Raw genomic sequence first — 27,994 nt, 5'->3', positions numbered from 1 at the left:
CAGCCCACGGCGGGCCCGCCCCGCCCCGCGGCCCGGCCCGCCCCAGCCCGCCCCGTCCGTCCCGTCCCGGCGGCGCGGCGGGGATGGCGGCGGACGGGTGGCGCGACGACGAGGAGCTGCCGGTGTACCTGGCGCGGCCCGGCACGGCGGCGGTGCCTCGTCAGAAGCGCGGGGGCCTCTTCTGCAACGTCGAGGGCGCCTTCGAGAGCAAGACGCTCGACTTCGGGGCACTGCGCGTTGGGCAGCGCCGCGCCCCGCCGCCCGCCCGCCCCGGCCCCGACCCTCCGTCCGGCACGGTCCCCGGCCCCGGCCCGGCCGCTGGCGACGTCCGCGCCTCCTCCGGCCAAGAGCAGCTCCAGGACGCGGCCCCCGCGGACGACACGGTAGGGGCCGGCGGCGGGGCTGGGCCGGGGCCGGGACGGCGGGGCGCGGTCTCGGGGGGCGGTGGGGCCCGCGGTGGGTCCGGCCGCTCTCGGCCCCGGGGCCGGCCCTGAGGGACGCTGGCGGTGCTCGGTGGCTCCTCCGCCCCGGCTGCCCGCAGCGTCCCCCGCCGCCCCCCTCAGCAACCCCGGTGCGCGGAGCTCCGCCCGCCCAGCGGCATGTCGGCGGTCTGGCCGCGGCACCGGCAGAGTCAGAGTCGCTGGCTCGGTTTGCTGCAGGACCTCTTTTATACTTTTATGAAAGAATAGCTACTCCCGCGCCACCGAACATGGAAGAAAAACCAAAACAGTGGGGATTTTGGAGCTGCTACTTCGAGCCAGGCAGATTCGTATGTCTCATGGACACAAACCAGAAGTGCTGCACCAGCAGTGGGGGGCGGCACATTGATCTGGAAGTGACAGCGCTGAAGGTATCACTAGGCACAAAGTTTCTCAACTTACACCAAAGTGAAAGTGATAAATTAATTCATCCAGCTCCACAGTATAGTCCTTCTGCTGGAGGGTGAGATGGCTTGCCGTGCTGGTTCTCGTCCTATTTGCACTAGCAGTTGGGCAAGAAGATGATTAAGTTAACAGTGTTGAGTGAATATCTTGTTTGAGATTTCAGTGGTCCTGTGGCTCATTTTTGCATCAGGCAAGTAAGGCTATTCACTCTTGTTGGTTAAAAAGTTTGTTAGGAGCTGAACTTTTTAAAAGCCATCTTAAGGTCACTCTTTTTCAGCTATGAATGGGGCAAACCTCCCACCTCCTCATTTTTGAAGATGGAATAAAAAATCACCTGCATCTTAGCACCAAGAGGTGTAGTGGTTGTCTTGGTATTTTGCAGAAACCTCCACTTGGGTCTGGAGTGCAAACGCTGATTAACAGCAGACATTGGTGATCTGGAAGCGTAGCTCCACTAGCTTGAGCCTAGTGGAAGCACAACAGTGAACTATGGTGACTTGAGCTGTCTTGGTTTTGGGAAAAAGCATCAGGCTGTCCTAAGTGCCCACTGTCTTCTATAGGAATGTCTAGCTAGGCAATGCTTAATTTGAGGTTTCTTCATTGCACTTTAATTTCTTCAGCCTCTGCTTTTTAGTTTTTTAATGGCATGCTTCTCAGTTCACGTTCTTGAGCTTTGCTCCTTTACAGGTGTTTTACAGAGTCAGGAACAAAATTAACATTATTCCTGTCAGTATCAACCTTGCCCACGTGGTTTAAGTAGCAGCTGCAGAACTAACCACTGCATTAACAATTTGATGATGCTGCTTGTTGGAAAAGAAGCTGAAGCTCCTGACAGCCTGTCTACGTGCTTTGCTGTGAGCTTTTCTTTATTAGCTGTGCCAAAATTTAAGAAAAAAGCCTTGTTCCCTTTTAAGGTCTTATGTAGACCCTTATCTCCGGTGTTTTGTAGATGAGGATTTCCTTCAGCAGCTCCTCTCTTCCTGATGATTTCTGCCTCTATATTTCTTCCTCTGAGGCCTTCAGTTGATAAACATTGGGAAAGTAAGGGTCAGTAAGTAAGCAACCTCTTTTATCTGCACATCTTGCCTAAGAGGGTGGGCAGCTTCATACATGTGTGTGCATAGCTAGAAGGAATTGTATGACTTGGTACTGTGGCTTTCAAGCTTTGGGGTGACCCAGAATGGGACAGTGCAATGGGAAATGAAGTGTGCATGCTGAGCCCCATTGCCTGCACAGCCATGGGGAGTTTGCCTGTGTTGGACTCTGCAGATTCAGGGCACACAAAGGCGCTTTTGTCAAGGCAAATTGAACTTTGAATAATTTCACAGATTAAGAAACAGTGAGAAAGCTCAAGTCATCTACTCTTACCCAAGCAACTTGTTTATTAGAGAAGCTGAAAGTAAGAGACTTGCCTGTGCCCAGGACAACAGGCAGAGATCTAATTTTTGCAGTGAACAGTTTATTGGAAGTACAACAGACCAACACGCCTTTTTTTGTTGTTTGTTTGTTTGTTTTCCTGTAATTACATTAATTACAATTAAAGCACCAACATTTCTACAGGGAGACAACTCCAGTGAATAAATGCCTGGTGATAACACATGGTGTCATGCAAATGGACAGCGTAATACAGACCCAGGCACATGGTCCAACCTTGCTTTGTTTTATCACAAAGTCTATTGGAATGACAAAAGCTCAGCTGTATATTGGAGCACATTGGAGTCATAGTGGGGATATAGCTCAAAGCAGTTGGGAGCTGTGCCTTTGCTGTTAGTGGGAGTTTGAGCTTTGCCAGTGGATTTAGGGACAGAGAGTGACAGTCATTAGGGTAGGGGCCCAGGGGACTACTGTGGAGGCCATGGCTATGGGGAGCTGCCTCTGTGGGCTGGTGGACTTCCTAGGGAACAAGAGATGTGCCTTTCAGGTGCTCTTTGCTCAAAGCAGGAGTTAATTTCCCTGCTACTGAGTTCTGCTGCAGCAAGACTTTTTGCTGCACAACACGTAAGGTTTGGAGGAACAACACTGTGGGGCCAGATGATCTGGGCTATTCATAGAGACCATTTTTAGTAAGAGTGATTTAACTCAGTCCAGGTTTTCATCAGTAATAGCCAATGTGGACATCAGACATAGCCAGTGTAGCTTTCTGAAGTGTCCTGTAGTTTTCTTTGAGAGCTGTCATGCCATTTCTTTAGTCAGAGTGCATTACTGTGTTCACTTTACTATGATGAAGTAAAAAGAGGGTTTCTCTGTAGGTCACAGACAACACCCTGTGAATTCCTGTGACCAGGATGTTCATGGAAGGCTGGTGAAGCATGTACAGGTACTGGAGAGTCGCAATACTGGGCATCTGCAGAGGCAACAGGGCTTTGAGGAGCAGGGAAGGAGCCTTACACTTGGTGTCTGGGAAGGTCAACCAGAAGCCTGTGGAGGCATCCTCCACATTCCTTCTCACTGCTGAGCCATGCAGAGAACCCTGCATTTTCACCAACCTGTGCAGTCACACAGTCAGGAGCACATGGTGCTAACCCCCAGACACTTGGTCCTTCCTGCTGCATGGTTCTGCAGCTTAAATTGTCATTTCCAATGCAATTGGCTGTGGTCCCACAAACATGGGATTGTGGCTTCACCTCAGGCTGGGGCAGTTCCATTGGCTGGGGAGGAAGGGGAAAAGAAACGCAAGGGAAACTAGCAGGCAGTGAAAGCAGGCAAAGAGTTCATCCCCTCCAGAAGACCCTTGCATAAGAACGCAAGGGAAACTAGCAGGCAGTGAAAGCAGGCAAAGAGTTCATCCCCTCCAGAAGATTCAGCAGAAGAAGACCTGCAGAGTCCAACACAGGCAAACTCCCCATGGCTGTGCAGGCAATGGGGCTCAGCCAGTCCTTTGCTTTTTCCTGGTGTGTGTAATACCACTTGATGTCTAACTTGTGATACACACTGGAAATACAGGCAGGGCTGCCTCAAATGGAGAACAAAGCTTGGACTAACTTGATTCTGTCTTCGATTCCTGACACTTGTAAAATGTGCTCTGATTTCAGCATTCAGCTTTTTGGTTTCCAACGCCAGCAATTTATAGCAGGAACACCAAGCCAGCAGCAGTCTGTGCCTCATGAGGCAGCTTGGCACAACCTGAAGTTGCAGTTGTGCACTGCTTTTAGCAGTTTAAAGTCCTGAATTTGTGGAAGGGATCCTAAAGCACTTCAATAGCATTAATTCATCGCCTCAATATCACCCCATTCAGCATCTGTGTTTTGGTTTTACTTGTTCTTTTTATAAGAATAATTCGGAGTTACATGATACCTGTTACTTTTACAAACAGTAGGAACAAATCCAACCCACTGAACTAGTTCCTACATAAGAAATGCAACAGTTAAACTTGCCTTACAGTTTGTGGACTTGAATACCAAATATTCAGGTCTTTATTGAAAAAAATCCCACATATATATGTTTGTGTTTTCTAAGGAATTTGATGCCTGAAGCACAGCAATAAGAGTCAGTTCTTTGGCTGCTTGTGCTAGGACAGAGGTTACTGCCAGCACTTCAGCAAAACTGTTGAGTTTGTTATCCCACCCCCCTGTTTAAGAAGACAGATATTGGATTCCATGGGAGTTAATGCAGCAGGGCTAGTTTCCAGAGAAATTAGGGATTCAGCTAAAGAGTTCCTGCTTGCTGCAAAGAGCTTATGTTTTACCACAAAACTTACCCTAGCATGGAAGTAGTTTGATTTTTCACACAACCTTGTGGCAGTAGTCCTTGGTTTTGTTTTGTCCTCGTTCTCAGCTTTGGGTGGTCCAAGCTTTGGGAGTGGCTGGCCCCAGTGTGTGGGCAGTGCAGTGGGGCCAGGGAGCTGGCTGGCAGGAGTGGCCTCTGGGGTACCTGGCCATTGCATCTGGGGCACCGAGGTGGCAGGCCAATCCTGCACTGCCAGGGTTTTGGTATGATGCTGTGAGTGTTATGTGGTCTTGAAAACATCCCGCTTTTCTCAGGACATGTTGGTCATTGTGGAATTTGTTATCAGGAAAGAAACTGGGTTTTGCAGCCAGGTATAAAACAGATGTCCAGCTCCTCATTGACACAACCTGTTTTCAGCCTGCTTGAAGCAGATATTTCCAGAACATAGCAGGGGCTCTGGGTATGCAGGAACTGTTCTGGGGGCACAGGACTTCCCACTTTGGTGCAGGGATGGTGTTTCTATCCCTTGAATTCACTGCCTCTGAGGTAACTTAACCCCTGAAAACTCATCTGCTAGGAGACCAGAGGGGATGGTTTCATGCAAAGAATATGTATGGGAGGAGGAGATTGTATGCATGGGGACAGGCTGGCCTGGCAAATCTGCTGAACATTATGACATTTGAGCCCAGATAGTTCCATGACTGGTGATATCCACTGAATGTTGGTTGTGCCTGTGTAAGAGTCATTGGTCATGGACACATAGGGCTGGTGGAATCTGTTTTTTACAGAGTCTGTTTTTATTAGAGTCTGGTCAGAAGCCTCCTAGTCCCTGGAGAGGGAGGTTGAGCCAGGTTGCTGAGCACTGGTGGGCAACAGTCAGAGCTGCGTTTGTTGGTGCCAAAGTCCTTGCAGCAGCATGGGCCTTTTATTCTGTCTTCACACCACTGGTGCCCCACACCCTGCTGTTCTCATTTGTGGCTCTCCACGAACACCTGGAGCCATGAGGAGTTTCTGAGTTCTGAGGATTGCCATTTTAAGTAACTTTTAGATTGACTATGCTTCTCATAGAGGATATTTTGAAGCATGTGAGTAGGGCCTCACACACTGCACCTGGAAGAGATCCTATGGAAAAAGTTTTTTTCTGTTTTGAATGTTTTGGGCCCACGGCAGGGTGTTTGATTGTATTTGTGCGAGTGTCACATAGCAACCATAAGGAAAGCACATCTCTTCAAAAGAGGGGTCTGAAGTCACTGTGGCTGGCCTGCATCCAGGGGGCTGATGCAAGCTCGGCTCTTGAAACTGTCCAAGTGTTGAAGTCAGCAGCATCTGCATAGTCATTTATCTATTATTAACTAATTAACTGCTGCTCTTTCTGTTACTGAGTCTAGACAAAGTTAATATGGCACCACCAGGCATGGAGATACTCATAAACTTTCCAGAAAATGTATGAGTGAAGTTTTGAGAGGTTTGGTGATGGGAGTTGAGGCTGTTTCTCACCTCCCAGACCCAACCAGTCTCATTTCAGTAGAGACAAGGACCTGTTCTTGATGCATTGCAGTGTTGTGACAAGAACAGTGTGGTCTGGTACATGATCTTCTCCTGAAAAGCTATTAGTTGCAGAGGCTCTGGCACAGCACTACTTCCCCATTCCCTGCCTGGTGCTTGCAGACATCCCCTGCCCATGGATCTGCCGTGGAGGGGGAGGTTTCCAGCCATCTCTTGCTGACTACAGGGGTGCAGCAGCAGCATAGTAGCTGGGACAGGGAAACAGGAGGGCCAAGCAGCCCTTGCAATTTTTTCAGTATTCTCACAGTCTGGTAGTAATAAGTAAGTTGTTGAGCATTTGCTGACTTTGACTTCAACCCAGTGAAAGTTTTTTGAGTTTAGAATAAATACACATTCAATAAAACAAGCCAAGAACTTCAGCAGAAGCACACAGAATAACAGACTCAGTGGGTAGTAAAAGCTTTAAGCTGGGTTACTGCAGAGCACATGGTACTGACAGTCCACGCTGCTGTCACCCAGTTCTCTCAGGGCTTTGTAGCAATCAAAGTTGGCTGCAGTGTCAGGTTGTACTGTGAGATGGCTCTGCCTGTGCACACACTGGTGAGCAGGGTGCTTGTCAGGCCCCTGATGCCATTGTTAGGTTATAGTTCAGAAAGCAAACTGGAGGGATCGTTTGGGTGTTGATCACCTCGGTCAGATGGCTTGTTTTCTGCCAGGAAGTAGAATTGGATTTACAGCAATGTCCTTGCCAGGTGTGGCTGTAAGATTTTCCTAGTGGAGCTGCCTGGCAGCAGGATCTGTAGGAGCATCTTGCTGATGGTTTCAAAGCTCTGTGCAAGAGTGGAGTCACAGTTGGCCTGGAAGAGAAAGCAAGATTCAGGGTGGCCAGGGTCTTAGGACCTGCTGGTAACAAAATGGATTGTTGCAAGCAGGAAAGGGTAGACAAATTTGCCCCATTGTGGTACAGGTCTTGCTGGCATGGTCCTGGCCAGCTGTGGGCCAGGTTCAGCATCATGTTTCAGCGCACACTGAGTACTTGCAAACAATTCCACTATTTAAACCTCCCTACGAAAGTCACAGCAGAGAAAAGGGAAGAAGTCCTCGGAAAAGTCCTTGCCAGCACTTGTAGTGTTTGTGTTACATGTAGGATTCCTGGAGCTAGATGTGTGGTGTATTTTATTATTTTTTTAATGTTTCAAATTCTAGTGCATGTGAAACAAAGTTGAGGTGATGCAGGTGCATGCCAGCAGCCCGAGACAGCCTGTTCAGTTACAGACCTTATTCATTCTACTTGCCAGTGCTACATCGAAAGTCTTGGCCAGCAGAGAGCCCTGATTGTGGCCGCTCCCATGGGCCATCCCTGCAGGCTGGGTCCAGAGGCAGACTGGCCAGCGTTGGTGCCTGGGCTGGTACCGGTGTTCCGGTTGCTGGTGCATGATGTCAGTGCTTGTTGCCGGTGCCCGGGGTCGGTGTCAGCACCCAGTGTTGGTGCTTGTTGCCGGTGCCCGGGGTTGGTGTCGGTGCCCGGTGTCGGTGCTCGTTGCCGGTGTCGGTGCTCGCTGCCGGTGCTCGCTGCCGGTGCTCGTTGCCGGTGTCGGTGCCCGGTGTCAGTGCTCGCTGCCGGTGTCGGTGCCCGGTGTCGGTGCTCGCTGCCGGTGTCGGTGCCGACACCTGCCGGGCCGGGCCGGGCGGGGCGGGGCGGGCGCGCCCTGCGCGGAGCCGGGGCCGGGCCCGGGCGCCCCCTGGCGGCGGCGGGCGGCGCGGTGGGCGGGGCGGGCGGCGGCCGTCCCGGTGCGGCGGGCTCGGTCTCGGTCTCGCCTTTGTGAGGAGCGGTGCGGAAGCAGAACGGGTGGCGGCGGCGGGTCGGGACGGACCGTGCGGCGTCATGTCGTACCAGGGCAAGAAAAACATCCCGCGCATCACGGTGGGTGCGGCGGGCGGGGCCGGGCGCCCCGTGGGGCGGGGGGGAGACTCGGTGCCCGGCGTCCGGCGTTGCGGGTCGGAGCGGGGCGGCGGCGGAGCGCAGACAAAGAGCCGCCGCCCGCGCAGGTGCCCCGGCCCCGCTGGTGAACTGCGCTGGGCAGAACCCGCGCCCCAGCGGGCGCAGCGCGGGCTGGAGCGTCTGCGGCCCTCGGTGCCCGGCGGTGCCCGGAGGTGCCGCTGGGGTGTTTCCCCGTGCGGGGCCAGAGGGGATGGGCGGTTGCTCCAGCCTCCCGCAGGGCGCTCCCCATGCTCAGTGTTCCCGCCGAGCAGCTCCTCGGTCTCGCCGTACCAGGTGCGGCGGTGCCGCTGCAGCTCCCGGGACCCGGGAGAGGCGGCGGCTGGTGGGCTGGCCCTGAAGCTGCGGGAGCCCCGGTGCCACCGGTACCCTGCCGTGGCGCTCCCTCTGGGGCTTCTCTGATCTCTGCCGTGGCAGCTCTGCTCCACGGCTCGCCCTTCGGAGGCCGTAGGAGGGTTGCTCCTGGGAAGGCAGTCTGGTCTTTCATCTTGTTGGCTTTTCGCTGGCTTCATTGTAGCTCCTGATTTTTCTATTGAGGACAGCTCTGACCCTTTGAAGAAAAAGGAAAAGCAAAGCACTTGACTTCGATTATTATTTTTACAAATGTGAACAAAATGCTCTCAAAGAAGCATTAAGATCTTGGCCAATGTAAAGACAAATTCCTTTGTCAGCCTAGATTCAGATGCTTTCACAAGCAATATTATGGCTTTGCACATACTGCCATTTCTGTATCCTGAGACACCCCAACTGCTGCTGCAGGTGGGATTTCTCCCATTCTGTGGGGCTTTTTCTTTATGATACTCTTTATTAATATGCAGGGCTTGTGCCTACTCCTCTGGGATCCAGTGGCAGCTCTCTCTCCTCAGTGGTAACAAAATCTCCCAAGCTGTTTGATTTATCCCTATTAAATCCTTGGCTTTTTTTTTTTTTTTTCTGAAGCTGAAAATGTTGCGCTTCTGTCCCCCAAGCAATGGACAGGTTGGGCTTTCATGGAGGATGTATTGGAAAACTGTGTATTTGTAATTCCCAATAACTATTGTTTCTGAAGACGCAGAAACAATCCCTCCTGGTTCCTCTTGTACTCAACAGTGCTGCAGTCAGTATTTGTAGTCGGTTTCTGCCAGTAACATCTGAAAAATCAGAGTTTACCTACTGTGTCTGTTTGCAGCAGTTTCTCATCTTTTCTAGGACAGCCATTTTAGTGGAGAGGCCAGGAGCACGAGTGAGTGGTGCATGTGTTAGTGCAAGATAAATTTCTGTGCAAATTATTCCCAATGTGAGTTGTAAAAGCCTGGTCAAAAGCTGTATGTGACAGCATGACAGGCAAGACTGTAGTCATTGATGGAAGGGTGGGAAGTACAGGCAGGCATGTCTGTCAGTTGTGCCGTGGAGGAAACACAGGGAGGGGAGGTTAGCCAAGGCTTTGGCTTTCTCAGTGATGGCTCCATCAGCTTGCTATGGATGCGTTGCTCCTCACTGTCTCGTGTTGTGCACCATGCATCAGAGACCATTAAACTGATGTGCTGATGCTAGGGTGCCCAGCTCAGAAGAATAGTTATTTCAGATCTTGTATGTCTGTTGAGAGACTTTTTATTGGTTCCTTTTCTTTGGCTTTTTGGAAAGGTAATCAAAGTATTTCCTCTCTTGCTGTCCACAGTATGTTTTTCTGCAGGAAGAGAGGTGGAAGACTAAAATCTTGTCCTTATTTTACAAAATACCTGTTAACAGAACTGTTGGTTGAATCAGAATTACTCAGTGTTTGTGCTTTTGTTGTAAAATCCTTTCCTAGGCCAGGTAGTCTGGAGAGCCCGTATTTTTTCTTGGTGTGAGCCATGCCCACCCTAATTCCCCTACCAGAGCCCACAACACCTTCTCTGTGATGTCTCTGCCACCTCTAAAAACAAGGAGGTCTGTATGGTGTTGGCCAGTATGTTGTATCAGGTACACATGGAGAAGAAGGCCTCAGTTACTGACTGGACAGGTTTTGGTGAACTGGTAGCTCTCAGTTTGTCATTTCTAAGTCACAAACCGTAGGCAGTCACAGTGTAGCTGGCAGCTATCTCTCCCTGTGACACTAGCCAGGGGTTCTTCCATGCTGTTGTGTGGTGCATTACTAAGGAGGAAACATACACTTCTGATGAAACACATCTGCAATTAGTGTCTCTGTTTTTACAAGGGAAAAACCAGTAAAACACCTGCTTCTGTGCTCCTTTAATTATGCCCTTGTGCTTTGTAAATGAGGTGAGCACTGTTCTTGGCTGGGTTCGACAGCCTTCTGGAACTGCTGCCTGCCTTTCTTTTTGCAGCATCACTCTGAAAAATGTTAAGAGACCACCTGATACTTTGGGATCTCAAAATGACCAGATGATGCTTAAGTGCATCAGGAGCAGAATATGGGCATGAGAGAATGGGTAATGGGTTTGAAAGCTTGACCCCAAATGCAAACAGGCAGAGAGACAGGGAGAGTTCTGCATAAAGGCTTACCAGCATGGAGAGGAGTTGAGGGCTGGTGGTGAATCTGGCAGGTTTTGGCAGAGCTGTGCTGGAGGGAAAGCTCCAGGCTTGGCCTTGCAGGCATCCCTTGTGCCTGCAGAAATGCATCCTCATGGAAAGCACCACAGTGGTGGCAGATGAACTGTCACTGGCTGCCCAAGTGCTTTGGAGGCACAGTCAGCAGTGGAGGTCAGACCAATGGGCCTGACAGGACTGTGCCAGTGGTCAGGCAGAGCCGCATGCAGCTGCGGCCAATGCAGCATCTTGTACTCGTGGCTGCTTTGGCACCCTTTGCCCAAAGGCTGTGCTGGGCACTGGCTTCTCCCTCCCTGGCCATGTCCCCATGGCTCCTGCTGCAGGAGGGCTTTTCCCTCTGCTCAGAGGCTGATGACACAGCCTGATGCTGGCTGGCAAGAGCTGTGGTGGGTGTACAGAGGCACAGTGAGTCCTGATATGGGAACAGTGCCTTTATTGTGGTCTGGGGCTGCTCTGGTAGCGAGCACTGAAGAAGCCTGGCTATTAAGTCAGGCTCATTTCCTCATAACTGCTTAATTCTCTTAATTTCTTCTTTCCCTGCCTCTTGACACCTGAATGATGTCAGAGCCTGTAGGCATGTAATTTGGATTTTCCTTATTAAACTTAGTTGCATTTTTTTTCCTTGCAGTCAGTGGGTGGGTGCTGGTGCAGTCCCTTCACTGTCGGGTGGACACGGTGGGTTCTAGCAGTGCCTGATCTCCTGAATGGATACCTCGTTTGTGGATCTCTCAGTTTTGTGTACTGACAGAGTTAGCACTGAGCAGCCCTTCACATCTACCACAGAATGACCTCTTGTGAGTGTGGAGCAGGCATATTTCTTGAGCTCCTCTTAACACTTCATTCAGTAATTGTCAATGTGACAGTGTCCTGCACCTGTGCCACCTCTGCCTGACTCTCTTGGCTTCCTCCGGTCTGATGTGCAGGGAAGGGCAGGCTAGCATCAGTATTTCCTGATGCTCCCGCACTCTAGTAAGAACCAGCTCCAGAAATTCGAGAAAGCAAGTTGGGGAGGACAAGACAAAAAAAGTGGAGGGCTGTTAGTGGATCTGGGCAGGGAGATTTTTTTTATTACCGTGTCTGTGCTCAGGGTCCTCAGCCCCAAAATTGAGCTTTGCCCAGCATGTGCCTCATGGGGAGGGGCACAGCGCAGCTGTGCTCTGGCCCAAGCACCTGGGGCTGCCAAGCCAGCGCACACCAGCTGTCTTTGTGCCTCAGCTGCTCCTGAGAGGTGGCTGTGGTCCCCAGGGAGAGGTGGCTGTGGTCCCCAGGTCGCTGGTCACGATCCAGATCTCCGTGTGCTCATGGAGGCGCGTCAGTGCAGGATGTCTGAAGGAGCTGTGCTTGGGGGGCTGTGACGTGCCCTTGCTTCCAGGCCCCCCTTAGACAGCGCAGTTTGGGCAGACCTCTGCCGGGTATGTCAGCCTGGGCACGGAGGAAGCGGGGCTGACCCCGGGTCTGCTTGTTGGAGGGGACGGTGAGTGGCAGGAGAACCGGGAGCAGCTGAGCTGAGCTCTTGTCCTGGTGGGAGGAGAGGCTCCCGGGGCTGTGCTGGCGGGGAAGGTGAATGCCCCTTGCCAGGGTGCCAGCCGTGGGGCAGCCCCGCCGGGCAGTGCGGGAGCCCGCGGCCGTTCCGCACGCCGGGCTGCGGCGGGGCTGAGCGCGCCGGCATTCCCCTCCTTTCCCCACCCAGTTCCTTTGTCTCCGCTGCCTGTGGATGAGATTGCTGTAAAAACGCACGCGGGGCTCTGGGCTTTGGCTGCTGCCGGGATGCTGGAGTATTCTTTGCATCCTTCTGTTGACAGAAAGGAAGCTGCAAATTCCCACCATGGTGGCGATACTTCAGAAATGGCCCCAAGGGTGGCGGGTGGAGAGCAAACCCATTTCCCTGCAGAACAATTAGCCATGCCAGAGCGCCACAGGGTGAGGCTGGCATGTGAGCCCTGCTGAAGGCTCTGGTCGGTCCTTGTCCAGGCTCACACTGTGGAAGGGGAGTGTATTTACATACCAAAACCTGGGCTGTGGGCAACAGAGAGGAATGTAAGGTGTGATAAAGAGCTGAAGAGTTGTTGGAGGTGTTTTAAGCAGTCAAGTAGACAACATGTTCTCTGGCACAGCAGTCAGCAGTCAGCCTATGTCACCTGAATCCATGGCAGGCAGTTGTTTGCCCCTGTACTGCCTGCAGCTGCTTGTACAGACTTGTACTGGTGGAGGTGGGTAGAAGAGCAGGACCTCTGCCATCTGAGTTCCCCTGGACAGGGTCTGTTCCCCACAGGACAGTGCCCATTGTCTCGCATCAGTGTATGCTGAATTGTCTGGTCCGAAAGTGTGAATGCAGGAAGAGCATAAGGATGATTCTGGCTGGGGTGTTCCTCTGTTGTCTGCCTGTGCTCCTTTGGAGAAGGCTGCTGGCCACTTTGGTCAGTAGAAAGGAGAACAGAAGAGGTGGTAAATCATGAGACTGGAGTGCAGTCCAGTGCCTCCTGGTTTTTGTATAGACCTGTGAAATGCCTCAGAATCATTATCCCAAGCACAGCCAGGAGAGTGGCAGATTAACACCCGGTTGCCTGTCCTGTTGGTGGTTTTTGCAAGGTGGTAACAGAGCAGAGAATAACTTGTCTTCTTTAATGCAATTTACTTTACGTGGTATCTGGATAAGATTTAGAGACATGCCCATAGTACAAACTTGCTCTAAATGCTGGTGTGTGTGGCTCATGCTGCCTGCCTAGTAATGTGCATGTCCTGGTGTAGGAAGCTGTTGACTTCTCTCTATATTTTGTGGAAGCATATTTGCTGTATCCCCAGTGACTCTCCCTTGTGTTTAGTCTGCCGCGGTGGTGCTTTGGTGGTCTTTGTGGCAGCCCCCTCTCCCACTTAGAAACGGGTTTTGGAGTATGACATTTTCAATCCTTGCTCTTGTACTGTTGTTTGGAGTGTTGACACAGGTCCAGTGACATTTCTGCAGCATCGGTGGTTGAGGTGAGCAGTGGGAGAGTGCCTGTACGAAGTGCTGAGAATCATAAAATCATAATATATTAAGGGTCTGGAATGAACCTTAAAAGATCATGTAGTCCCAACCCCCTCTAGTGGGACACTTCCCACTAGACCAGGTTGCTCAAGGACTTAACCAACCCATCTTTGAATACTGCCAGCACTGGGGCGTCCGTAACCTCCCTGGGCAACCTGTTCCAGTGTCTAACCACCGTCTCAGTCAAAAGTGATCAAAGCATGTGTGTAACGTGCTACTGACAGCTGCTGTGCTCTTCCCTTTTCAGAGTGATCGTCTCCTTATTAAAGGAGGGCGAATAGTCAATGATGACCAGTCATTCTATGCTGACATTTACATGGAGGATGGCCTCATAAAGTAAGTATTGGATTTCTCCTGTCTTCATCTCCCCTTAAACCAGCTTCAGGTTGGGTGGTTATTGGCTTTGTGCGGATGTGGTCTGTGCCCAGCTTGCCAAGCAGTAAAACTTCATAGCCCTCTCTACTCGGAGGCTCAACTCTGCACTGTGTGTAAGCACAGATATGATTGTCTCATGTGTTTTCAGAGGAACTCCAGTGACAGAATTGCAGCCAGGCTTGTGGGATTGTGATACAATGTCCATTGTACAGCAAAGTTGTGTCTAATTGCACTGGGAACAAGGTTTATCTTTGACTTCTCTTTTGCCCTGTGTTAACTGTATTAGCGTGAATGACCCCACACAGGATCCTGTTTGTTAGCACTTACAAGGATAGTGCTGTGCTGCAAGTCATCTGCATCTTTGAGATTTCCAGGAATTGCAGGGAATCCTCTGGGTTCCCCCAGCTTCTCTGTCTCAGAGCTGTAGGAATAGCTCAGTTGTTTAAAGGCTGCCATTCAAACTTGGCAAAGGTATTGTGCCAGGGCCAGCTCCGCACTGGGTGAAGTGAAAGAACTATGATAGTTTATAGCCCTGAGACTTGAAAAGGCATTGCATGCTCTGTGGTAAGAGTTATATATCCAGCCTTCCCAGGGTGGTATTTGTTAAAAATCCAGCAGCAGATAAATACTTCAAGAAGTGTGATTGTATTTTTATCTGGTGGCAAGACCACTAGTGATTGACAAGTGTCTGTAAACAGGCAGGGATCAGAGCTAGCTTTGATGTTTTTGTGGTGCATGCTTTCTGAGTATCCTTGGGTGAGTCACTGAGCCTCATCTACGGCCTGGAGGCCACAGAATTTCACTGCCTTGGGAGCTAAATGCTCTTACAAGTGAATTCTGGGAAGAATACAGTGAGCAATTAAAAACCTTTTGTGATGGATTCATCTCCGTAAAAGCAGTGGGAAGAGCTGCTGATTTATTGCTGTGAGGACAGTAAAGTGAGCAGTTCTGTCCACAGAATTTTTGTTACACTAGGGGAAAAAAAAACTGCAAAGTGACTCAGCTTGAATGAAATGCAAAAAATGAAATTTATTTCTCATTTTTAGCTCCCCAAGGAAATCAGAAGTTTTCCACTAAAACCAACTTACCTTTAATCTTGATTTATCAAGGAGCACTGAGAAAGGCTTGATGAAGATAGGATTTCTGAAGGAAGAGATTTGAAGGCTGAGTTGAACATACGGGTACATAAAGAGTTGAGGGAACAGGGTCTGAAAAAGGGAATGCTGAGGTTCAAGTGACTTGGTCGGCAGGAGGGCTGGATACTTGTGATACTTGTCAAGTTGTGCTCAAACAGGACAGGCTCCAGAGCACTATAGTTGTCTATTAGGTTACTAATGCATTTATGCTGGAACTCTCTAGATTTCCTGTTTTCAGAAGACATTCTTAGTTACTTGTGATTTTAGCTGCCTTCACTACAGTATGACCCTGCAAAGCTGTCCTTTAGGGTCACAGAAGAGACAAGGTGATAGGGGGGAACTGTGCACTTCTTGGGAAGACAGTGAACCCAGAGCTTGCAGGTTGTGCTACGAGCCCAGCAGGCTGCAGCCAGTCAGGCTGGGCACTTGCTGAGCTATTTTCCAGCTCCCAGGAGTCCCTTCACTCTTGGGACTTTGTGTTGTGAGTAGCATTGCAAGTCCCTGATAAGCCCTGAGCTGGCCTAGCAGCTGTGGCATTACAGTGGAAATCATCTTTATCTGTAAGTAAGCTCAGACTTGATCCGTACTTAAGGTGGGCAGAAGGATGGGAAGCAGGAGAGATTAGGGGTGTAGCTCACTTGGAAGCAGGGCTGGTGTCAGGTTTTGTGAGCATGCACCCTGGGTGAGCAGTTAGGGCTGCTATGCTGGAAATGCATAAGCTGCAGCCTGTTTTGTGAGCCTGTATGGGAAGAGGTGTCCTAGGCAGGTTGTCACCACACACTGCAGAGGTCACCATCAGACCATACTCCCCAGCTACCCCAACCCAGTGTGTGCCCCAGGCAGCAGGTGCCATCCAAGTCACCTGCAGAGTGGCTGGACAGATGGCAGCCAGGCCTGGACTAAGCACAGCATAGGTGTAAGCAAGCCAGACAATCCTGCATGTTGCTGCAGAGTGATTTTGCTCTGGCAAGCCTGGGTCTGGGAGCAGGACAGAGTGGGGTGTTCCTGCTGGCAGGGAGCTGCCCTGGCACTCTCTGGCTGAGCTGTTCAGAGGTTATGTTGTGGCAGGTTTTCCTTTGTGAGAGTATCTTGGTGTGATCTCATCAGGCAGATCGGAGACAACCTGATTGTTCCTGGAGGGGTCAAAACCATAGAAGCCAATGGGAAGATGGTGATCCCTGGAGGAATTGATGTCCACACTCGCCTGCAGATGCCATACAAGGGAATGACCTCTGTGGATGACTTCTTTCAAGGAACAAAAGCAGCTCTGGCTGGTGGAACCACCATGATTAGTAAGTGCAGCAGGCATGGCCTGTGTCTGACACCCCCAGCACTCCTGCAAGATCACCCAGTTCTTTGTTTTTTATGGGCTTTTCTCAGTCTTCTGTGTTTTCAAAGTCCATGACAGTGTGTTCATATTTTCTGTGATCTCTGTCAATGCAGTCTAGGGAGTAAGGATTGGGATTAATCTTTTGATCCTTAGTAACAATGAAATGATAGTACAGGAGATGTGCATAGGACCCCTTGATCTTGGAGATCCTGTGTTCTGCAGTGCTTGTCTGCAGCCACTGTTGCCTCTGGGACTCTCAGAAAGGAACAATGGCATAACTTCTCTGTTAAATAACAGGAGGGCAGCATGGTGCTCAGATGGCTCTGAGCAGAGGAACAGAGTTGGCATTCCACACTGCTCGAAAATAAACAGTACTAATGAAAAAGGAAAGGAAATTCTGAGGTCCTTCCCTGGAGGATGCTATGGCTGTGCACTGGTTTGAGGTCCAGGTGTTGTCCTGGGCAGTGGTTACAGCTATGTGCATTGCAGTGTTCCTTGGGATGCAGGAGCAAGTGTTGATCCTTCCAATAAAGGACTGGGTTCCTTGTCCTCCCCCCACCATTTCTCCTTCATCTATGCCAAAAAAAAATCTTTTGTGATTTATTGCACATGCTGTGCAATAAAAGGTGCATTAGTGTTGCAGTGTGGCAGGAGGCTGAGTGCTAATGGGGTGGGAGTGGGGGTGAGGAAGACAAGGCTCTTCAGCTCTCAGACAGTTTCTTAACAGAAGCTGTAAAAACCCCTGATCCTCTGCCAGAGCCCATTACACAAAGGCTCTGTGCATTTTCCCTGCCAATAAATGCACTTGAGGAGCCAAGGCATGTTGTGAAGGTGACAGGATCCTCTTGGAGCTGCCCTGAAGCTGTTGAAGAGGCCAGCCTGGGGTGGTGGAGCTGCAGGGTGGAGTGATTCCACCGGGCCACGGTGGAAGGGCCAGGCTGGGAAGCCTTGCCCAGCCCTTGCTCTGCTGTGCCCCTGCAGTGGATCATGTGGTGCCAGAGCCGGAGTCCAGCCTGGCAGAGGCGCTGGAGCGGTGGCGGGAGTGGGCTGATGGCAAGGCCTGCTGTGACTATGCCTTGCATGTGGACATCCCACGCTGGAGTGACCATATCAAGCAGGAGCTTCACGCCATGGTCCAGGAGAAAGGTTTGTGTCTTGTGGCTCCCTGCCTGGCCTTGGCCAGCCCTGTCCTCTGGCCGGGGAGGGCAAGAGGTGGCTGTGCTGTTGGGTGCCTGCAGGGTTTTGCACAGCTGCCAGCAGGAACTGTGCCCCACAGGGCAGCTGGTGGGGAGGGTGACCAGAGCAGGCAGCCTAACCTACCTAGCTCACCTCTTTCTCCTCTCTGCCTTGCCCCAGGTGTTAACTCCTTCATGGTGTATATGGCCTACAAGGATTTGTACCAGATGACCAACACTGAGGTGAGACCCCCTGCGCCGCCATGGTTGTGTTGATTCAAGGAGCAGTGCGAGGTGACAGCCATGGTGGGCATGGGGCAGCTCATAAGGCTGGTGCCTACTGCCCCCGGCCAGGCCTTGCTGCTCTTCACCTCTACCTTGGCTGCCTGTGCAGGGCTGCCCCAGGCTGTGCTGTGGGCTGGCTGGACTCCTGCACTGCAGGTGGAGGCACAGGTTTAGTGAGGAGATCACCAAGAACATCTGCTGGTGACTGCATCCTTCAGAGAGCTGGTCCCTGCACTGCGTCCTGCTGCTGCCAGAGCCATGGGTGGAAGGGCCATGAGGAGTGCCAGGGCCATGGGCAGTAATCATTTTTTCTTGTCTCTCTTTCAGCTGTATGAGATTTTCAGCTGCCTGGCAGAGCTGGGTGCCATAGCTCAAGTTCATGCAGAAAATGGGGATATAATTGCACAGGTAACTAACTACTTCTGGCATGCAAGAACTGAAAATCTTTATCAGGCAGATTTGGTGTGTGGCATTAGCAAAATGGCTCTGAAGCTGGACATCTTGTGCAAGGTGATATCTTCGCTGTTCAGCAGCAATAACAAAGTTAGCAAGATTTTTTTGTTGTGAATACCTTGTGCATAAGCTAATCTGAAATAGTGCATTAGCAATTACCTAAATGAAAGTGAGTGTCTATCAAGTATGATATGTTTGCTCCAGCTGCAGCTGCCTTCAGTGTGGAGAGGCAGAGACCTTTGCCTTGCACATAACAAACCAGGAGAGGTAAAGTCCATTGAGAGCTGCCTTGGCAAGAGAGATTTTCTCCCTGTAAACAGGTGGCTAATGAAGCTGGATTCGCAAGGCAGATGTTCTGAGGGACGTGCTTTAGTGATCAAGGGGGTAGTCTGTATTGGCTGCTGTGTTGTAATTGGTGCTGGGTAACAGAAGATCCAAATGTTTTCTTCTCATTAAGACACAGAAGACATTGCTCAGTTAAGCTCTGCAACTATTTGTTTTTTTCTCTCTCTTGTTCTTGGGAGTTGAAGGAGCATGAACCAAGAGGTCATTCTTTGAGCATCTTTTCAGAGTACAAGAATTAGTTTTTGTTTGGACTTTTTAGAGCTGCAGTGCACTGTTGGATGGCTCCTTCACATGAGAATCGAGTGGTCAGAGGAATTGTATTGGCCAGATCTTATCTCTATTTTAGCACCTGCCTAATCATAAAATGCCCCAAAATTACTAATTGGTACACTTCACAGACATGGGAACTGGAGAGGATGGGGAGTTTTGTAGCTGTTTTTTGTTGCCACATTGTTTTTGTTTCATTGAAGTGGTTTAACTCAGTGCTTGCCCTCCCATTTCCTCATGTTCCCTCCTTCTCTTTCTAATCCCTTGAGGGTACAGGAGCCTCTCACCTTGCCTGATGGTCCCACAGGACATAAGGTGTTGATGGTCCTGAGGGAAGGGCTTGACACAGAAGGGATCTACTTTTCTGGTTGATAGTTTCAGTCCTGTAATATCCCTCTCTTCTTCTGATGTCCTAGGAGCAAGCCAGGATGTTGGAGATGGGAATAACAGGCCCTGAAGGCCACGTGCTGAGCAGACCTGAGGAGGTAAGGTGCAGAGGACAGTTCAGCCTTGCTTCACTGAAGAGTTTTCCCCATCACAGTAGGGCTCGGTGTGTTCAGTGGGGCCAAGCAAGCATCAGGGCAGGGGAGAGTGTGTGTACCCCTGGATATCCAGGGGTATCGATTTTTACAGGCACTGTTGCCTTTTTCATCATCAGCCCAGGAAAGAGCAAGGTGCATGTTTGTGACACACATTTCTTAGTTGTGCTTGAGTTGCCCAGCAGAGACAGAAGCCCTTGTTCTGAGTCTCAAAGAGAGGACTCAATCAAGCATAATGTCTGTATGGCTGTAGCAGTCTTTGAGGCTGCACTGGGGGCATTTGTTTTATATAGGTCTGAGAAGCCTAAGAAGAATCTACTGACAAGTTTTAGAATTCACTGTCCATATTTAAGTGCTGACAGATTCCAGCATTTCCCTGCTTTATATCTGCTTAGTCTCTAAAGGGTATTTCAGAAATAGATGGACGAAGCCATTGTTTGAAGGAGTGGGAGGGAAAGAGAAGGGGAATTCCCTGGTTACAAATCATTGTCAGAACACTAATGAGATTACTTCTAAATTTAGCTTGTATGGATTTTTCTGTTTGGTCCATTAATATGAGTTAAGTCTAATTTTAGATGGGTTCCCTTCACATAACTCCCTGCTGAGAGGTGCCGTGACTTCCCACAGAATGTGAAAGAAGAAAACAATAGGAATTTGGTACAATAGCAAGGTTGAGCAGGGAAGCACAGGGACATATTTGTACTTCAGGGCCTGCTGAAATAAAATCAGTAGGCTTAAATTAAAAGTGTAGGAAGTTAGTTGTATTTGGGCTAGTAACAACATAAATGGCCTAGTGTAATAACAGTACTTCCTCTCTGAAATACAAGAGTGTAAAGCATTTTCCAGTGCAGGGAAGAGTTTCACTGTCAAACACAGTGGCTCAGAGTCCCTCTTATTTTTATGACTCTAACCTGTTGCCACTAGTTGGCAAGCTAAAGTGCAATTATGGGAAGCCGTGGTTGTGTCCAGATTTGAGAACTGTCCTGTTACCATAAGCAGTGCAGATCTCATCCAAAGCCAATAAAACATTGTTAGGTATTTGATCTTGAAATGCCATTACAGTGTAAAGAAAGTGTAAGAGAACAGTGCAAGGCTGTAGATATTATGCGATCAGCCAAATCCAGATCTCATTGCCTTTGAAAATAAGGAGTGTCCTTCTTCCAGAACATACTCTTCCTTGGAAAATGTTAGGTGGAGCACAAGTGACATTGCTACAGCATAAAGCTTGCAGGAAGATGGCAAAGCATTAGGAGAGTGGTCTGTGGCTCCGTGGGTCTTCTCTGTCCTGGAGAGACCTCAGTGGGGGTTAAAAGCATGTTCTGCTGCTGGTGATGGTGGTGACTTGGTAGGGCAGGATGATGCAACTCCAGATTGTAACCTGCTCTGAGGGGTACGCAGTGATGGCTGTTTGCTCCTGTCCACATGTTAAACCCCATCAACTACTACAGCCCATAAGCATGGTGATAAAAATTACTTCTCACTTAAATTTCTATTTAAAGCAAAAGCCTCTTTCACTGTACAGCAAATAGATCTGCAGAAGTATGAGAGATGTAGAAGTGCATGTGTGTCTGGATGCAGTGCTCTGCTTCTCTGCCCTGGGACATTTTGGCTGGCATGGTCCCAGGCATTGCCCTAGGGGTGGATCATTGTGTCTTTTTAAGGCTTCTGTTTTGAACTTTCTCAAGCCAACACTTGAAGCCAAATTGTAGAGCAAACACTTGGAGAACTCTGAGGCTGAGCTCAGGCTGATGTAATGATCCAAAGATATACCTCCTGGTGGAAATCTACCCTCCAATAACAGCAGGACATGAGATGGGGTGGCTGTCAGCAGGCTGGGGCAAGCAGAAGCTGCACTACAGGATGGCAGCCTCAGTGACAAGCAGCCTGCAAGCATGCAGCCCTCTTCACCCTGCCATGGGGGTGGCAGGGGACATTTGACTAAACCTGCTGCACTGTCGGACAGCCTGGAGCAGGGGAGTGCTGTGAAAGGGTGGGCCTTCCCACTGCCTGGCATCAGCCTGCCAGCTGTGCTGGCAGGCTGGGCAGCAGTCCCTGGGCTCCTTGGGCTGCCAGGAAAGCTGGAACCAGGCAGTGGAAAAAACCAGCAGATGCAGATCTGCTGGCTCTTGAGCAGGGTTCAGGCAGTGCTCCTGTGCCAGGCATTGTGGTACTGTAGCTTGCCTTTGGGCCAGGCCCTGGGGAGACAGCAGCTTCCCCCCTCAGGTCTCCCTGATGAAACTGCCCTGGTGGAGTCAAGGGTGAAAGCGAGGGCACAGGTGTCACAGCAATCAGTGGTGTGTTGAGAGTAACGGGGGCTCCTCCCTGCCCAGCCAGTGCTCCTCTGCAGCTGTGTGATATCCTCTCTTCCAGCTGGAAGCAGAAGCTGTCTTCCGGGCCATCACTATTGCCAGCCAGACCAACTGTCCTCTCTATGTGACTAAAGTGATGAGCAAAAGTGCTGCTGACCTCATCTCACAAGCCCGAAAAAAAGGTGAGTGGCAGCTGGTGCTACACTTGGCCCTGCTGCTGCCACCAGGCAGCTGGATTATGTGAGTCTCATGCCTTTGTGGCTGTTTTGCCAAGATCAGCACTGTGCTTCAAGTGCTGCCTAGTGCTTCCCCTTCTGCTAGGGAGCAGTTAGGAGTTTGCCTGACTGGTGAAGGGCAGGGTGACACTGCAGTAGGTCACATGGAGCCATCTCCTGTTGACAATCAGGTAAGAATAATATGTGGGGCACAGGTAGGAGCAATGCTTTAAACACCAGTTTGCAGCTGTGAAGGGCTCAGTGAGGATACTTGTTCAATGCATGTGGTTGAGCTGCTGCATATAGCTCTGGCCTCCCTTTGAAATGCTGGCCCCTTGGAAGTGCTTGGGTACCTTTTCAGGTGGCTGGGAGCTCCATTTGTCAGTGGTGCTGGAGCACAGAGATGCCCCACAAGTGCAGGCGTGTGGACAGCTCTGTTCAGCGGGCTCTGTGCCCCTGTCCCAGGAGGTGTGAAGGGGGATTCTGGCGCATGAGGATTTGTGTCCTTGAGCAGGAGAACCCTATGGTGGCGTGGGTCTGGGTATTCTCAAGACATTGCAGGCTCTTGGTAGTGCTGTGGAGGATGTCACCAGGCTCCATCAAAACACTGTTCTTTCTGTGCCCTTCTCCAGGCATTGTGGTGTTTGGTGAGCCCATCACAGCCAGTCTGGGGACTGATGGAACACACTACTGGAGCAAGAACTGGGCGAAGGCTGCAGCATTTGTGGTCTCTCCACCACTGAGCCCAGACCCAACCACTCCTGACTACCTTAACTCTCTCCTGGCCAGGTGAGTGACAGCTCTGCTGGGGATACTGCTAGGAGAAAGTGGATTCTGGATAGGGAAGAAAGGTTAGTCCAGCCTGAACCACTTCACTGTAGGTGTATAATAAACTGAGCAGTGAAATAGTTCCGACTCCAAGACATGTTGGTTTATCCTCAAGAGTGGAGGGAAGACACAATAAGCTCAACATCACTAATGAGGAAAATACCAGTCGTCATGAACCATTTAAAAGGCTCTGAAGAAGACAAAGAAATGAGGACAAGCTAAAACAGACTTGTCAACGGAAGGATTCACTGAGCTGGAGAAATGGGGAATGGATGCTTGGATTGGGATGCTGCACAATGATGTGGGATGCTGCACCAATGTGGAGAGTGTTACAGTTAGACAGCCTTCTGGGGACCCCAGTCAAATAGAAAGCAGCTATATTCACACACCTATACAGGTGAGCAAGTAACAGAGCTTGCAGAGTGCAGGAGACTTCAGAAGCAGCTCCTGCGCATCTGGCTGGGATGGCAGATTATTTTTCATTTATAATTGAGTCACTAAGAGGTGTCCAGGAGGGCACGTTAGGATAAACCTGGGTTGTGCCAGAGTGGAGATGCTGTGTCTGGCTGTAAGAGAAATGCCAGTGCATTTGCAGTCTGAGTATGCAGCTCACCCTGCATTTTGCATGAGGTGTTCATTTGTCAATGAACAAGAGATACCTCAGTGCATACTGGTTGTATGATACAGGTGCAGGTCTTAACAAGTGGCAAGGAAATGTGGGCCCAGCTCCTGAACTGGTTTTCTATTCCTTACTTTCAGCTGCCAATGTAGCCCTCAAAGAAGACACAAGCAATTCTTGGTCCCTGCAGCTCATAGGTCTGTCCTGACACCTTTGCCATACCATTTTCTGTGAGGCTGCAGCAGGAGAGATTGTGAGGTTCCAGCTGGACTGGATGGCTTGTTTGTCTCCAGCAGGAAGCATGTTGTGTCATCATTCTGGGCCTCTGTCTGTACAATTCATCAGACATATGGCAGAAATGATCAGAGGAAGATGGAGATTACCAGTGGATTAAGGCAGATTTGCAGCCTTGAGGAGAGTCACTGTGTCTGCACTGTCCAGGTGCTTGAGGCCCCTTGCCTCATGCAGGCAGTGCTGGGAGCTGGCCTGCCTTGGTCTGCTTTCCTTTGCCTGGCAGCAATGACCTTCCAGCTGCTGCCTGTCCAGTGTTATGTGAGCACTGAGCAGCATCTGGATGACTTCCAGGGAGCCATGGACAACTGCTCGCCCTCCCTTGTCTGTGGGCAGCTCGCTGGCTCTTCCTCTTTCCTAGGAGCAGGGTGTGTCCAGGTGCCCCTTTGGGCAGAGGGTGAAGAGGCCTCAGTGAAGCATTTCTGTGCTTCCTGCAGGGAGCTGCTTCTGGGCAGTCTGAACTCCCTCCATCCCACTGCAGCAGGCTTTCATGGGGTGGGGGAGGACTGTGCTAGCCCTCAGCATGCAGGAGCTGGCAGTGCACAATGCAAGGGCTGGCTTGTGGACTGGGAGACAGCTCTGGAGCAGAGAGGCCTCTTTCTCCCTGTGTGGCAGAAGGGTTCTCTCAAGCAGACCTGACAAACTGCCAGAAATGGAGTCCAGGATGAAAGGACGTCTTCTGGCCTGACACTAAAACCACTTTGTTCCCTAGGACCTGAGCTGTTGACTTTTCTTTTGTACATGATGCTGTCCATGCTCAGGTGGGTAGCACAGCATGGCAGAGGTCTCTTGCCTCCATGTGACACAGCTGCCCCAGGGGCTGGGTCAGGTGGAAGTCTTCAGGCGGAGGGACTGTGGAAATGAGGGTGCAGAGTAAAAAAACCTGAGCTCGTGGCCAGAGGAAATCCATATCCCCCATGTCTCTGTTGCTGTCTGACTCCAAAATGACTGACAGTGGGTTTGTTCCACCCCTCTTCAGTGGTGATCTGCAGGTGTCGGGAAGTGCTCACTGTACCTTCAGCACTGCGCAGAAAGCCATTGGAAAAGACAACTTCACGGTGATCCCAGAAGGAACCAATGGCATAGAGGAACGAATGTCTGTCATCTGGGACAAGGCAGTGGTGAGAGTCCCACCAGGGAAGGGGCAGAGTGGGAAGAGGTGGTTGCCATCTCACACACCCATGTTACTGCCCTGTAGAGCTGGGCACCCAGCTTGTTCCCTCTCTGGCTTTGAGAGCCAAATCAAGCTGGGGCAGGAGAGATGGTTGTGGCAGGCTTGGGGTGATCATCCAGAAGCTGTAACTGTGCCCCCAGTTCTTGGTCTGTCTGATACTAGTTAGTAAGATCAGCCTCAGCAGCTTGGGCCCAGCTAGCCATCACCTTGTGTGGGAGTGAGGATGGTGCTTCCCAAGGCTCTTACTCACCCTTTCCCCATAGATGGACTTAATTATTTTTTTTGTGTGTGCAGGCCACTGGAAAGATGGATGAAAACCAGTTTGTGGCTGTCACAAGCACTAATGCTGCCAAAATCTTCAACCTGTATCCACGGAAAGGGAGAATAGCAGTGGGCTCGGACAGCGATCTGGTTATATGGGATCCTGATGCTGTAAAAATCATCACAGCAAAAACCCATCAGTCTGTAAGTCCTCTGATCATTTGTGTGAACACTGGAGGGTGGTGTGTGAGTAGTTTTGTAGAAAGATTGCCTGGCTGCTGGGAGCTTGCTACTGTCCTGCTTGGCTCTGAGGAGGAGTAACTGAGCCCAGGCTCTAGGCAGTGCCTGTTGTGACTGTGGGTTGAATGTCCATGAGCCCTAGGCACGTAGGGCTTTTTTCACCCTGCCTCAGTATTCTTCTCCTGACCCTGGCCTATGCAGGTGGAAAGACACACATTTCTCCTTATCTTCGTTCCTCTTCCAGGCACAGATATTTTTCCTGGCATTGCCACAGCACTTTGTTCATGCCTTACCTCAAGTCTAGGTCCTGACTTTGTCTGCTCTGAGAGTTCTTCCTCACACTGAGCTTCAAACCAGCAGGTCTTGGGTCACACTGGAAGCTCTGGTGGGCTTTTACTGTGATGGGCTAGTGAGCTACAGGAGGCCTCTGAGCATGCAAGGCTTTAGAGGTGTCTTCTGCCTGCATTGGTGACTCCAGCATTGAGGTGTGGGGACTGACCCACCCTGAGTGTCCCTCCTGACCATCATCCTGGGGTTGCTGCAGGTGGCTGAATACAACATCTTTGAGGGGATGGAGCTCCGTGGGGCCCCACTGGTTGTCATATGCCAGGGGAAGATCATGCTGGAGGATGGCAACCTGCATGTGACCCAGGGGACTGGACGATTCCTGCCCAGCAGCCCTTTCCCTGACTACGTCTACAAGCGCATCAAAGCCAGGAGGAAGGTGAGGAGGTGGGGATGCCAGGAGACAGTTGGGTTATTGTTAGCCCAAATTGCCCTTAATAACTGGTTGGTTTTCCTTTGCTGTTCTTGCTGGACCCTGTAAGCGGTGCTGCAAATTGGTGGTGTATTTTGAACGTACAAAATAGCTGAGGCTTGGATAGGGAGCCCTTTGTGATAGTGGTGTGCTGTGGTGAAGACAGATGCTCCTTAAAGTTAGCAGTGGTAATGTCTCTTATCATCCTGTCCTTCTGTAGCAGGAGTCTGGAGGGAAACACTTAAAATGAAGAGATTGGCCAAAATCGCCTTCTCCTTCCTGATTTGTGCAGCATAAACCCCATCTGCACACCTTACAGGGCAGTGGGGGCTGTGCCAGGCCTCAGTGCTGCAGGACTCATGGTACACAGCAATGTGACATTATGCAGGGGGACTGAGGAGCTGGTGCATAGCTGGAGCATGATGTTCCCTGGGCTCAGAGAAGTATCATTGTCCTCTTGTCTCTGGTGACAGATGGCAGAGGTGCATGCTGTGCCCCGTGGCTTGTATGACGGACCCGTGTTTGACCTGACCACCACCCCCAAGGGGGGCACCCCTGCGGGGTCAACCAGGGAGTCCCCCACACGTCAAACACCACCCGTCAGAAATCTCCATCAGTCTGGATTCAGCCTGTCAGGTGAATACATGTGGTGGCTGGGCTGGGCTGGGAGGGGGCAGAACCACTGGCCATATGTCCCTGGCCTGGGGCAGGGGCCAGTTAGAGGTGCTCTGCAGCAAGGTAAGCACAAGAGTGGATCATGGCAGGGCAAGATCCTGTGTGTCTCTTAAAGGACATGGCTGGAGCTGCACCTTGCAGAAATAGCCAGGCAGACTACCTGGAGGCCACCGTGGCCGTGGAGGCCAGCACAGCATCCAATACTGTTCTTGCTGTGTGGAGCTGTTCACGAAACATCTGCAGAGACTTTAAAGCCACTGCAGCTCTGAATTGCTATGGAGTTGGAGAGGGAACAGGTTGCAGTATATAGCCTCTGGAGGACCTTGGCAAGTCTCCAGGCTGCCTGACTGCTCAGCCCTGTGAAGAAAATGCTCTTAACTTTACTTTCCCCATTCCCTTCGTACTTTCTCATCGTGTCCCAGGTACCCAGGTTGATGAAGGCATGCGCTCAGCAAGCAAGCGCATTGTTGCACCCCCGGGAGGCCGCTCCAACATCACCTCCCTGAGCTAAATGTCCCAGCTGAGGAGGAAACAAAATCCCTGTTCAAGCAAAGGAAGAAAAATGGTACATTGGTGTTGAAGAATGAAAAGAAACAAACCTGTTCTGAAGAATCAATAAGCCTCAAGCCTTATGTTTCACAAATGCTACTTGCTACCTAGCTTTAAAGATGTTGCTTCATTTTGTTTTTGCATAGCCTTAAAGTTCTGTTGTTGTTACTGTTGTGGGTTTGGTTGGATTATGTTTTGCTCTTCCTCTCTGTATGCATGCTGCTCGGACAGGTTGCTGGGTTCAGTGTTATTGGTGTTGAACGTGTGTGGGATGCCGTGGTGTGGGACAGTGGGAAGGGCCCACAGGCGACCCGGCCAGGCAGGTGAGGGGCAGGGTCTGGCTGGAGGCAGGATGTCAGATGGGGAGGGCAGGTGCACTGAGCTCGTTGGGAGAGGTGGGTCTGTCACATTCATCTCCTTCATCTCCACCCAATGCTCTGGAGTTTCATCATGAGGCCTGTGGGGGAGCTCGAATCACCTCTGTAACAGCTGTCACAGCACCTTGTGTAAGGAGTTTTAATACTTTGTACACTTTATTAAAAAAAAAGTTCCTTCAAACAGC

At 50.7% G+C, this 27,994-nt stretch overlaps 1 protein-coding gene across 3 annotated transcripts; it reads left to right on the top strand.

Annotated features, from left to right (window-relative positions):
• Positions 1 to 49: 49 nt before the first annotated feature.
• On the top strand, positions 50 to 27,994 carry DPYSL3 (dihydropyrimidinase like 3). Of its 3 annotated transcripts, none has more exons than XM_021543082.3 (14): positions 50 to 383; positions 13,857 to 13,945; positions 16,228 to 16,412; positions 17,432 to 17,596; positions 17,807 to 17,868; positions 18,238 to 18,318; positions 19,392 to 19,460; positions 21,885 to 22,005; positions 22,671 to 22,827; positions 24,756 to 24,897; positions 25,245 to 25,415; positions 25,996 to 26,175; positions 26,682 to 26,844; positions 27,306 to 27,994. In XM_021543082.3, exons 1-14 carry the CDS (start codon positions 84 to 86, stop codon positions 27,392 to 27,394), a joined length of 1,974 nt encoding a protein of 657 aa, XP_021398757.2. In that variant the 5' UTR covers positions 50 to 83; the 3' UTR covers positions 27,395 to 27,994. The 3 variants fall into 3 exon arrangements, with proteins under 3 accessions (XP_021398757.2, XP_085447763.1, XP_021398758.2); XM_085591637.1 differs by lacking the exon at positions 50 to 383 and adding an exon at positions 556 to 850; XM_021543083.3 differs by lacking the exon at positions 50 to 383 and adding an exon at positions 7,826 to 7,980.

This window comes from Lonchura striata, chromosome 13 (genome assembly GCF_050655825.1).
Source record: "Lonchura striata isolate lonStrDom1 chromosome 13, ASM5065582v1, whole genome shotgun sequence".
NCBI classification, from domain to species: domain Eukaryota; kingdom Metazoa; phylum Chordata; class Aves; order Passeriformes; family Estrildidae; genus Lonchura; species Lonchura striata.
Note: the sequence above shows the minus strand (reverse complement) of the source record. Positions and strands in the feature narration are given on the sequence as shown.